This window comes from Cryptosporidium parvum, chromosome 1, assembly GCF_000165345.1.
Source record: "Cryptosporidium parvum Iowa II chromosome 1, whole genome shotgun sequence".
In the NCBI taxonomy this organism is placed as follows: domain Eukaryota; phylum Apicomplexa; class Conoidasida; order Eucoccidiorida; family Cryptosporidiidae; genus Cryptosporidium; species Cryptosporidium parvum.
This window is the reverse complement of record NC_006980.1, coordinates 381749-394327: the sequence shown is the minus strand read 5'-3', so window position 1 is coordinate 394327 and position 12579 is coordinate 381749. Positions and strand designations below refer to the sequence as shown.

General features: G+C 30.9%; 4 protein-coding genes and 1 non-coding gene across 5 annotated transcripts; 3 read left to right on the top strand and 2 right to left on the bottom strand.

The window, feature by feature from the left end:
- Positions 1 to 539: 539 nt before the first annotated feature.
- Positions 540 to 941, bottom strand: cgd1_1650 (hypothetical protein; the record flags this gene model as incomplete). Its single annotated transcript, XM_628005.1, has 1 exon — positions 540 to 941. The coding sequence occupies one exon, from the start codon at positions 939 to 941 to the stop codon at positions 540 to 542; it is 402 nt and encodes a 133-aa protein (XP_628005.1).
- Positions 942 to 1056: 115 nt separating this feature from the next.
- On the bottom strand, positions 1057 to 9687 carry cgd1_1640 (chromatin protein with an AT hook and a PHD finger domain at the C-terminus; the record flags this gene model as incomplete). Its single annotated transcript, XM_628004.1, has 1 exon — positions 1057 to 9687. One exon carries the CDS (start codon positions 9685 to 9687, stop codon positions 1057 to 1059), a length of 8631 nt encoding a protein of 2876 aa, XP_628004.1.
- Positions 9688 to 10768: 1081 nt separating this feature from the next.
- On the top strand, positions 10769 to 11266 carry cgd1_1630 (hypothetical protein; the record flags this gene model as incomplete). The annotated part of the gene is made up of 1 exon (XM_628003.1): positions 10769 to 11266. One exon carries the CDS (start codon positions 10769 to 10771, stop codon positions 11264 to 11266), a length of 498 nt encoding a protein of 165 aa, XP_628003.1.
- Positions 11267 to 11470: 204 nt separating this feature from the next.
- Positions 11471 to 11543, top strand: cgd1_1625 (the record flags this gene model as incomplete). The annotated part of the gene is made up of 1 exon: positions 11471 to 11543. It is a non-coding gene; the product is annotated as a tRNA-His (tRNA).
- A 180-nt stretch (positions 11544 to 11723) lies between these two features.
- On the top strand, positions 11724 to 12494 carry cgd1_1620 (RPB7 like OB fold RNA polymerase subunit; the record flags this gene model as incomplete). Its single annotated transcript, XM_628002.1, has 1 exon — positions 11724 to 12494. The coding sequence occupies one exon, from the start codon at positions 11724 to 11726 to the stop codon at positions 12492 to 12494; it is 771 nt and encodes a 256-aa protein (XP_628002.1).
- Between the last annotated feature and the right edge of the window lie 85 nt (positions 12495 to 12579).

The window sequence follows — 12579 nt, the reverse complement described above, 5'->3', positions numbered from 1 at the left end:
TCCTACGTGATAATTAATTACGTATCCTATGGGAGCTGTTTCTCACATAAGTTTATTACGTTAGATAAATATCGATTTTATGGATCTTCTCGAGTCTAGGAAAGCTGTTAAATAGGTATTTTAAACTAACAGTACTTTTTTTTCATTATTTTCATTTTTCTTAACCTTTTATTATCTCTTGTTCAATTCACTGCAAATTTGGAATTTTGTTCTCAGCCATGGACTCGTCTGAGTTTTCCCTGTAGTTCTCGTCGCTCATTTCATTGTATCTGCATTCTGTTAGATAGCTTTCCAGGGTTATTTGAGTTACAGCTTACCTCAGAATCTCGACCACAAGTAAGAAATTGTTGGCGGAGCTTTGATCATTAAATAGAATTGGAATTGTGTCACTTTTTTCCATATTAGAATCGAAAATAATCGTAATAATTTGCTTGTTGTGGTCGCTTGACATGTTATGGCTGTTTGAATACAAGTAGTTAAATTCAGAACTGTTTAGGAGTGTATTTATCTAAGATTTTGTAAGAATTGGACAGTTTACCTCAGTATAAACTTACAGCTTTAAATGGAATGATTATTGTATGTACAGGTGACTTAAATGTAATAATATTCAAATTTCTGTTGATAAAATATTTGCCTGAAACAAAAGACTGACTTGCTTGATCATAAATATCGACAGATACTCCATTTAATGCGCATTTAATAAAATAGTTTACGAGATCATTAATATCTGTGGAGCTCATTGATATCTTTTTCTGGTTTTCTGAAGATTCATCTCTTTTAGAGGAGTTCAACTTATATTGAAAATTTTTTGATTCCTCATCATTTGTATGTATCAAACTACACCAATCTGCATTAAAATTGACAGGATCTGTGCAAGAGCTTCCTCCAATTGAATAACAACAACTTTTCATTAAACTCCACATAATTATTAAGTTTTCCATAATTTTTTCACAAAGGGGAAAGTTTGCATGTATAAGCTCGAATTACAAAAAAAAATTATAGCAGAGTACTAAGCTAAAAAATACAATCAATAATTATATATGAGATCAGTTAATTTTATTTATAATAGTAATGACTCATAGGATTACTCCCCTGTTGGACTAAGTTTTGCCAGATAAATGACATACTGTTTGGTAGTTGGCAAGATGTGTTAATTTTACTATTTGCGCCGCCAGGCGCATGTAAGATTGACTTGTTAGAATTATTTCCTTGAGAGTCCATAAGTTCTCCTTTAGTTTCTGACTGATGAAGTTCGTTATTTTGGCTTTGTCCAACGACACTAGATAGGCTAGAAGAAGCTTCCGGGATATTTGGGAATGGATTGAGTGGCTTCCTTAACTTGGCAATTGGGCATTGTAATGACATAAGAAATTGAGTTCTTAATAACAAGTTGTGATGAGGGGAGCCAAAATCAGGGATATTACTCAATAACTCCCTAAGTTCAGGCACATTATTGACAATTATTGGAACTTTGTGAATCGCTTCTTCTTTAATTAGTTGTAATTGGGAAATTAACGCTTCAGTTGAACTAAGTTGCTTTAATTGCGGCATTTTTTGTTTGATACCTTCAATAAAACGTTGGGTATTTTCTTCCATTTGGTCTATTTTTAAAATTAAATCACTCTTCTGAATAGGAAGTCCTTTTAAGAACTCCCTTACATTTTTTAATATTTGAATATTTTCAAATTTTGGGTTCAGTGAGGGTTGGCTGGAGCCAACTATAGCACCAACTGTTTGCGCAAATGATGGTTTGAAGCTACCTGGAGGATTTGAAGCTTTTGTAAGCGAGCTAGCATTACTTGGGCTTTCAAAAACTTGATTTACAAAGTCTTCGTAGCTCTCTATTGAAGCTAATATATTTCCAAAAGAATATACAGTAGGGTAAATACAAGGTAGATTTAGCCCCTGCTTAAGAAACTTAACATAAATCTCAAATTCATTTGGTGTTTCCATTAAAAATTTGTATCTTTCATTCCATTCATTGCATTGATTTATTGATTCTTGAATTGTTTCACAATATTTAATAAAGCGTTGAATGCGCAACAAGGGTTTGTTTTCCTGATTTTGGAAACATGAGCCTTCATTTTCTAAAACAAAACCATTATATTCTGGAGGAATGAATCTGGTTCCATATATCTTTGAAAGATTAGCATCTGACTCTTTCCAAAATAAAATGTGTTGATTAATATTAACTAATGTTGAATGCAAAGGTTTTGGATTAAGTTGGTTACAATATACACTTGAAATTTGTTTTCCATATAGCAGTAAAATAGATTCCAAACAGTATGTGAACAATAAATGGGAAACAATCTTTTCTTCAGGAATGATTATTCCAGATTTGACGATGCCAATTAACAATGACTCTAACTCAGTTTTAAAGTTTTTCCCATTTAGTTTGTGTTGCTCGTGATCTGTAAACAAATTTCGATTATTTTGATCAATACTTTGAGGTTTTGTAAGGTTTTCCTGGCTAGAATTTTTAATATAATCTAAAATTGATTTACATTTTAGTTTTATCGATCTCAACTTTGGTAAATTCAAATAAAAAATTTTGCAAGAATTAAGCTTTATTGGAAAGTTTGGTGAAAAATGAACTAAGATATATTTGAATTCCTCCCAAGAAAGTCTTTTTTGATTTTTGAGAGTATTGATAAATGATAATTCTTCAGAGAGCTGAAAACTGTTTAGTAACGCAAGGTTTTCGTTATAAAATCCGAATTTAGAATTGAAGAATACCAAATATTTTAATATACAGTATAACCACTCAAATTCAACAGCTCCGTCCAAACCAATTAGAGACCCAATAATATACAAATTCATAATTTCATCAATTTCTAAAGGCTTTGATAAGCCAGCTTCAATTATTTTATTTTTGCCTATATAATCTAGATCGATATTATATTTACAGCCGGGAGAGATATCCTTGAAGACCGTTTCAAAGTTTATTTGTAGAGTGCCAGCTGAGTTATCAATCATACAGGGAAAACTTCTTCTAATTTGTTTTTTAGTAACTGTACTTGGGAATAGCAAGCGTCTCTTTCTTCCCTTCTTTGGTTTAATGGAATTCAATTTAGGATTTAGCATCTCCTTTGCTGATAATTTGTTTTTAAGTAGTCTACCTTTACGGCTAGTTTGCGTAATATCAGACATAGCAACAGCTTGTTCATGCTCTATATGTTTTTCCTTTAATAAATTTTCGTCTTCTTCAGCTTTATCCAGAAGATCACTCTTTTCTTTCAGTATTTGTTTATTCATTATGCGTTCTTGAATCTCAGCTGGATCAAAGAAAACTGAAGAATTAAATTCAGAAAACTCAAATGGGTCCCATTTTAATATTCTATAAAAGTCATTCACCCAAACATTAAATAGATAAAATGTATTTGCAATTACGTTTCTTTCATGAAGCCTAATGAAAGAAATTTTATCAGAGAAACTGCTCTTCATGATTTGCTTAAGGTTTTCTAAAGTTGGGACTTCTCTTTTTAATGATTTATCATAAGTTTTATTCTTTTCTGCTCGATCAATAGATTTACAGTGTATATCCGAAAGTATGTAAGCATTATTACTATGAAAAAGTTCAAGATTATTGCTGTTTTTTAATAAGTTAATAATTGAATTAGAACGACCAATTGAAGTTGAAGACCTCAAACTACACGATGGGCAAGTCCAAGATGACAATTCATTTGCTGAATTAGAACCATTTGATAGCTTCTCTGGAAAATTATTTGACTTGGAGGAATACCCAACGCAATCCTGGTGGTACCAACGGCTGCATTCTTCGCAAACAATCCAGCTAGAGTTACAGTTTAGAGGTGAAATATTATTAGTATGTTTTCGTTTTCTGAAATTGGAACAAATAGAACACAACTCTGCAGGATTGTTTTGAATGTTATTGTATACTTCAATGCAAAGGATAAAATCTAACAATAATTTGCTTTTATAAACCTCCTTCTTTGGATAATTTTGGGGATCAATCAATCCAATATATTGCAATTTACAATCACTTCCACAGTCATCTTCAACAATGGATTCTTTTGAAGCTGAACTACCGCTTTTATTCCAATAAAAGTAACCGTTCTCCCATCCAATGTTTGAATTACAGTTTTGGGAATTATTTAATTTGGAATTTTTATTATCTTCATCCTTGGATGTAATAGACATCAAATCTTGAACACTAAAATATTTATTGTTGTTTTCATTTAACAACCACAAATAAAATGACTTTGGAAAAACGCAATTAGGCAAGCGATCTATTTCTTTGTAATCCATGCATATATTATTAAATATATCTTCAAATTGTGATTCGTTTTTTGTCACACAAACCTGTTCTCTTTTAGGTCTTCCTCTAGGCCTTGGAAGTTTTTTAACTTGAATGTCTACTTCACCATTCTTTTCAAAATTAGAACAAGTTTCATATTCATTAGCGTTGAAGTTTGATATGATATTCATAATTTCTTCATCTTTGATATTATAAATATTCTTATCAAGGCCAATAGTTTTCATTATTTGACTATTCTTTGAGCGTAGAGTAATTTCTTCCACTATTCCTTCAATATGTACCCATGGACATAATATTGTATTTCTAGGTAATAGTAATATTGCTTCTCTAGCGGAGATTGTCCATTTTAATGCATCCACAAGAATATTTACAAGCCTCGATTTAATTGGTATTTGAATTGGTAATTGATCGCATGTCTCAATTAAAGAGACGAATTCTTTGAGTTCCAAAGTATTTTGAAGACGCTTACATTGAGAGTTTGCTATTTCGCCAGTATTAATAGTACCGAGACAAATATTGTTTGTACTGAAAAAATCAAAACAAACATTTTTCTCCCAATCTTCAAAAACTAATTGACTATTTTGTTTTTTTATTGCTTCAATGCCACTTATTTCACTGATATCATCTCCCAGGCTCGCTTTTATAAAATTTGGGAATTTAGTAATAACTAAGGCCATCCAAAGCAAAGAAAATTCAACCATTTTACATAAATTTGAGAATTCTTTTAATTCAAATTTAACAAACTTTTTTCCAAAATTGATTAGGAAAAGAGATAATTCGATACTTGGCATTTCAATATTCCTTAATATATTGATAATACTATCAATGTTTTCTTCATTAACCCTTTCTCCATTAATTAGCGATTTAGATCTCTTATTTCTTTTGTATTTTATATTTTGAGTTGATATATTTGGATCCTGTATGGTTTCATTTTTCTGTAATTCTGTATCGCTTAATCTATAATTACTGCTGACACCTAAACTTTCTTCGAATTGTTGAATATTTAATCTTTCTTCATCGGATAAGTGGATACAATATTTAAGATTTATATGTGATTTAATAGAGTTGAGTAGGCTTTCATAGTAAGATTTTTCATCGGCAAAATTCGATAAAGCACTCTTATTATTCCTTAAATAATGCAAAAGGTTTAAAAATAAAGGGGCACTATATTTTGAATAGTCATCAAAAAATACTTCCTCGGAAGATTGTTCATTTTTGCATAGAATATTCTCATCAAGCTTTGTTGAATAATCATCTAAGCGTTCATCAGCCACTTCAAAAGTATGTAACAATCTCTTAATAATATCATTATTTTTCCCTTTAAATTGGATTAAATCATTCATCTCCAACTCATTAAATCTTTCAAGGATTTGATTCCAATTTAACTCAAATTTGACTTGATTGATAGCACATTCTTTTTCTGGTACTGAATTAATCACGAGCTCACTTACTTGGCTCTTAAGATATTCTTTTAACAAATAATCTATTGAAGATTTAACGTTAAGTGATAACAAGTTTTTTGGAACTTCTCTATTATAAAAACTTTCAGCTTTTATGTTATCAATTATGTTAAAATGATTAATCTTGAAAACTTTCAACCATTCACTAGAAATATATACAGCTTTCCTAAATTTTTTGAACAGATCAACATCAATGTATTTCTTTTCAATTAACATTCCAGTTGAATCAAGGCCCTTCATTAAAACAGATTCAGAATTCAAAACTATTTCTTTAAGCTCTTTGATTGTGAGCTGACTTTTTTCATGAATTTCAAATGAAAGCTGAGTTTGAGAGCCATTGGTCTCATTTATGTTTGAATAGTTTTCTGGCATAATATTTAAATCATTAATTCTAATAAAGTTAACAATATCATTTGCTTCATCGAATGTGGGGATCTTTGAATCATTTGAAGCAGCAGAATAACCATATAAATTTGTTGTGAAATAAGGATTTTCTTGATTAATTAGTGCGTTGAACATTTTCTGATTGATTTCACGCAATAGAATCTCATCTTGTATATAACTTATTAAATCCATAGAAATTGTGTGTTGATTACAGCTTTCCAGGAGGTTCTTTAAATCAGATGTAAATTGCTTAATTGAATTTATTTGGTCTATAACTTCTGAGTTTTGTTGAGTAGAAACTTGGGATTGATTCAAATATTTATTTAATAACCTAGAAAAAACTTTATCTCTTCTTTCATTAATACATATATTCAAATATTTAATTCCCTGGTTACGTAGTTCTACAAAAGAATTTACGCTCTGTCTTAGCTCTCTAAAAGTAACGAGTCTTTCGCCTATTCCATAATCTACTCTAACCAAAAGTTCTGCAATTTCGTAAATTATCTTATTAGATGGTTTACTATTCCTTTTATACTTTATAACTTTGCAAAATGCATCCGAATGCAGAGCTGTGAAGTATATTTCATTCCATTCTATTGACTGCTTAACTTGAGCTTCGAATTTATTGAAAATTTCGTGGTCAATTATTCTAATTGTTCTTCCTCTTTGAAGCAAGCTATTCCAATGTTCGATTCCCATTGGATCATTTGAGGAATCTCCCTTTACACTTTTTATCCAACACTCACAAATAGATAAGTCCTGAATCAGTTTACCTGTAAACTTCAAATCTATTAAAATTCTTTTGAAGTCAGTAATACCCCAAACAGAATTTGAAACAAGTCTTTCGTTTATATTATTTAAGTAATCCATCACCTTTTTCCTCTCAATTTGTTCAATACTTGTGCTTTCACAATTTGAAACTATAATTTCTGTCTCTTTCAAATAAGAGAACATTGAGAGGGTATAATCATCACATTGGTTTAGTTCATCCAAGTGTTTTTGCCATTTGTCCCATTCAGAAATTTTCACTGGTAGGTTGGAAACCTCAATATTTAGTTCATTAAGTCTCTTATAAGAATATAAAAGTGAAAACGGGTGTTTTAAATCTGGCAAATGATTAGACTCTTCATCTCCGCATTTTAGAATCGAAATAATTCGATCATAATCACTTATTATTTTGTTGATTTTTAATTCAAGTTTATTAAATGAAATTGGAAGATGCTTGAGGTCTTCCAAAATACTACGCCAAACTTCAACTTCTTTCTTTTCAGTCTCATACTCATGAATTAAGTTGGTCCAATAAATTAAGATATTTTGTAGTTTTGTAATAAATGCGGCAGCTTCTAGTTCTTTAATCTGGTTCCAGTGTGAAATATTTATTTGTTGAATATCTATTTCTTCAATGCTAATTTCAGGACTTTTTGGATCATAGCTTGCTTCAGATTGTGTAGTATTATTTTCGCATACGCTTGAGTGATGAGCTAATAACTCTTCATTATTTTGAGGGTCTGATTCTTCATTTTCTTTTTTTATATTAGGTAAGGATAGAGCGATCAATTTATTAGGTTGGGTTTGATTTTCATTTTGTGTTTTTGCCAAGTTAGAATGATCAAAGTCAAAATATAACTTCACTTCATTAAATCTTTCAATAAGCGAACTTAATTCGTAGTCATTAATAGGAGCTTGGATCTCATTAATGTCCATTTTCCAAATGATGAAATGCAATTCAGCAAAAAGAGAATCTTCTGTTTCTTTTGAAACAAGAATGCAGCTACGCTCTAATAACAGGCTTATTACCATTGCAATGTTAATTCCAGATATCTTAGAGCATTTTAAATATTCTTTTCCCTTTTTGAGCCATTTTTCACAGCTATCTTGACAGGACGTAAGTTCTTGCAAGATTGTCATTTCATATATAGTAAGCTCGTTTCCAATTTCTATTAATTGCTTCAGTTTTTCATAACTTAAGCGTTCATGAAACTGGGAGTTCATGAAGTCTAAAGCTTGTTGAATTTCAAGCCTTGAAAACTCACTTCCTTTTTTTATACCGGCAACAGTATTCCAAATACTTGAAGATACATTGTTAATATCTTGTTTTGTGTGAAAGTCTGAGATCGTGTTGAGAAACTCCTTGCTAGTATTTAGCCAATCACCACTCTCTTTAATTTTTTTGCGTAATTCTGGAAGGTATTCACTCATATCTAGATAGTCGCATAATGTATATTCTGCTTCCTCTAAAATAAGTTGTGCTTCCATATAAATGCACAGTCCATCCATAAGTCTTTTATATTTCTTGTTCCATTTTCTCCAACGTAAATATACAGGCTCCATATATTTCATCAAAGGAATAATAATTTTGAGTGTGGAACTTTCAAGCCAAACTTTTTCATATTCAGTAGGTCTTGGGAGCTTCCAATTTTTAGATTCTTCCATTTCTATCTTTGCTTGATCAATAATTTTTTGTGTTACTTCAGATATGTCATTTGGAGCTGTAGTTTTGCAGGCAGAAACTAAGCTATATATAAAAGGTGGAGATTGAACAACATTGAGCCATTCTTGAGCCTTTTGGACTCTATTAATTAATTGTTGTTTAGCTGCCACATTTTTTTCATCCAAAAATTTTGATGCGGGCTCATTTAATAAATTTTCTGCAAAATTAAATTTCATTGGACGGCTAAGGCTTCTTTCAACCTTTTCAATCCAGTTGCTTGCTGCTATTTGCTCGGTAAGGTCATTTATTCCTGGAACTTCTATAAGTATCTCGTCTTTATCTTTTATTAAGTCTTTGCACTTATCCAAATTTTTCTCAATTATTGCAGATTGTACATTGCTCCTCCATGACTTCAACTTTTCTAATTGGCATTTCAAGAAATCCAAATAGTTTGACCTAAACGAACAGCTTTCTCCTTCTTTCAATAGTTCACATAACTCTGTAATTGGGATCTTACAAGGAGACTTGAGAGCTCCTAAATTTACTGTTGGGTCGTCTATAGAGAGTAATTTTTTGATTTTTTCTTCGAATGCTAGCGATTCTTCAACAGCATTTACGAGAGTTTCCAATTCTGGAAGTCTAATTTTATTATTTAGTGCTATCCCCTCTTGTAGCAGCTCAATTCCCTCGTTCAAAGTATATTTTAGGTTCTTGTAGCTATCATTAAATATAAAACCAACACTTTTCTTCCAATTGTCTATGATGCTAATAAAAATATGTTGATTTATCGTTTTTTCCCAAAGTTTTCCATAGGAGATGGGGCTAGAATCCACGTATGATTTATCGTTAATAGCCTTACCAGATATTTTTGTTTCGTCTAATAAATTCTTATTTTGAGTTGTCATGGAGTCTTGAGATTTATTGATGGACCAGCAAACCTCATCCTTGAATAATTTAATCCTATTCAAGTCAGTTTTATATTTTATAGGAGAAATACTAGTTACGTTTAGATCCTCATCTCGTGTTAGTATTAATTTTTCTGCATAGGAAGGAAAGCGTTGCGATTCCGACACATTTTTAGACATATATTCCAATATTTTTTCTCCCGAGAGGTAGTTAAAATCAGTTTCCATGCTCCTAAGTAAAAATCTTAAATTTTTGAGGGTTTCATCGGTTTTTTTATCAGTTTGTTCATTCTCAACAAGGTTCGGATCATATAAACGTTCGCACTGAAGAAAATAAATAAAAGGAGTTAGAACAAGTAAATGAAAATGTACAAATTCACAGTAGGATATTTATATATTAGATTTTACTTACCTTTTTAAATGAAATCTTTATTTCGTCTTCGCGATTGGGCTCTGAAAAAATCGGAGGCACCCATGCCTGATAAATACTAGGTTCTATGCGAATGCTCTTTCTTAATTTTCCACTACTTTGAAGCATCTCTATTTGTCATATTATTTTAAAAATTTATACAGCCTTATAATCTATTTTTGCTAGCTTAAGAAATATAGAATCATAATATAATAAATTGAATAGACTTTGGGCTGGAGTAATGCAGCCAATACTACCGCATTTTAATCAATAATTAAGAAAGGCGAGTTTTATCACTTAAGTTTAATTTATCATCAAAATTTTGATATAATTACGATCTATCGCATGTATCCTATTTCACTACTTTCAGCTTAATAAATAAAGTTATACTAGTTAAAAAATAGATAGAGGAAAAGCCAAAAAAAAAAAAAAAAAATCAAAACAAAAATGGTCGATAAAACATTATCCCCATTTTTAACTTCTAATTAACATTTACCAAAAAGGCAATATTAGATAGTAACTTACACCATATTTATGAGTAACAATAATAAAGACAATTTTTGAATTGTTTTGTTTTCCAGAGTAATGAAAATAAATTCAGGCTCGGTATTAATCTTCTGTCACATATTAGACTAATTAGCGTATCAATACATTTGAGGTTATTCAATGGGAAGAACTTAATATTAAAATCTTTGATAAATTAATTCTAAAGTAATTCCCAAAAATATTTAGGAAAAAAAAAATTATAAACAGGCGGCGCCCAGAAATAATGTCAAAGTAATGGTTTATAACTGAAAGTTTCATAATAAATTACTAATTATAGCCGTGAATCATTTTAGAATATTTGAATAATATATATTATAGGCTACATACTGAGGAGGAGGGAGAGAATTGTGGGAGATGAGCTCGAACATTATTGGGATTGGACGGACTTCCATGATGAAAAGAGAGATTAGGTGGGCGGATATTGAGGAGGATGATCACGTTTTTCTTAATGAAGATAATTTACCGAACAAAACTTCAGTTGAGCAGCAACTTGAACAACTCAATGAACTAGAAAGCGATCATTTCCTAGAAATAGAGTCTTCAAATATATTTCTTCCTTTAATTAAAGGTAAATGTTCACGTGCAGCTAGAAGACAACAAAAGCTCAACGCTTTGGATGACGATATAGATGAAATTCTCAAGGAGTTTGGTTTAGGAGATTCTTTAAGAAAGATAGAGGAAGTTGAGGAGATTGTAAATAATGGCTGCAACAACTCTATAGGCTGCAAATCTTATCAAAATAAAGTTTCAAAGGAGTTCATAGCAGAAAGCACTGCAAGAGCATTAGGAGAGATCAAAAGCCGTAACAAAAAACAAAAGAAAAAGAGTTCAGCTAATAATCATTATTATTAGATGCAAATTTTTTTGATATTGCCTTAATATGGGCGAATCATGGAAAGGTATTTTTTTTAAGTATATATGCATATATATGAATTCCTCTTTAGTTTATTATTTAAAATAGGATATTATAAGCTTGTTTTTTGCTCCGGTGATGTTTTATTTTTTTTTTGTTTCAAATAAATATTAAGATTAAAATGTTATGCCTCGATACCAGAGGCTCAAATCGTATAGGTGGTTAGTACACCGCGTTGTGGCCGCGGCGACCCAGGTTCGAATCCTGGTTTGAGCACTTTTTAAATCCCAGAAAGGGTCTATTTTTAACTTGTTGAAATTTTCCGGATTAATTTTTTTTTTAAAATTATATTCTAACTATTCATAAACTAATATTCACTTTTTGTTAAAAACACTAATATATGAGAATTCCACAACCAAAGAATTTATTTAATCGAAAATAAAAATTTATGTCGCTATGTATCAAATTCCTTGGGTAGTTAAAGAATCATGCGTAGTGACGAATGAGGTTGCATACCATCTTATTGGAAAATGCATTAGAAACCTTGCAAAGCTGGGTAAAAGTGAATTTGAAGAAAATCCTTCTTCAATGCAAGAAACAGTAAGAGAAGTGGAGAAACTCTCAACGGAGCAGCTACAGAATATTAGAGAGAGTTTTATTAACAAAGGGGAATATGATAATGAATGTTTTGAACTTCTTCGAGTCAAAGGCACCGTTCAGCTATTACCTAACAGCATAGGGAATATTGAAGATTCAATAAAAAAATATTTATGCTGCTTTTTATTTCACTATATTGCAGAGTTTCAAGGAGTTTGGATATGTTTTCATAAAATAAGTACTGTTAACACGTACGGATATGTGCCAGACTGCGAGCCTAATGGTTCTTTTCTTGTAAATGTAGAATTCAAAGCTTTAGTATTTAAACCTAAAATAGGTGAACTATTAATATGCCGTATTTCGCATGTGTCTCCATCCCATGTTTCTGGAATTACCTACGGGATTTTGAATGTAGTAATTCCCATGAAAAGTTTTAAAGGAGATGAATATGAATTTCAAAAGGCAGACTCATTAACATACGAAACGAATACTTTGGTAAACAAAATAAACAAAGAAAAGAACTTAAAAGTCGGATCAATAATATTTGTTCGTATAAAGAAGTATAGTTTTTCCGATAATGGGGACTTTATTTCATCTATAAGCGGTCAATTCGAATCTCTTATTGATTAATATTATTGCGTTGCTTTAAACGCAACAGATGAAGGTAGAATCAGGCTAGTTTGCTTTCCTGAACATCTAATTAACAATTAATCTT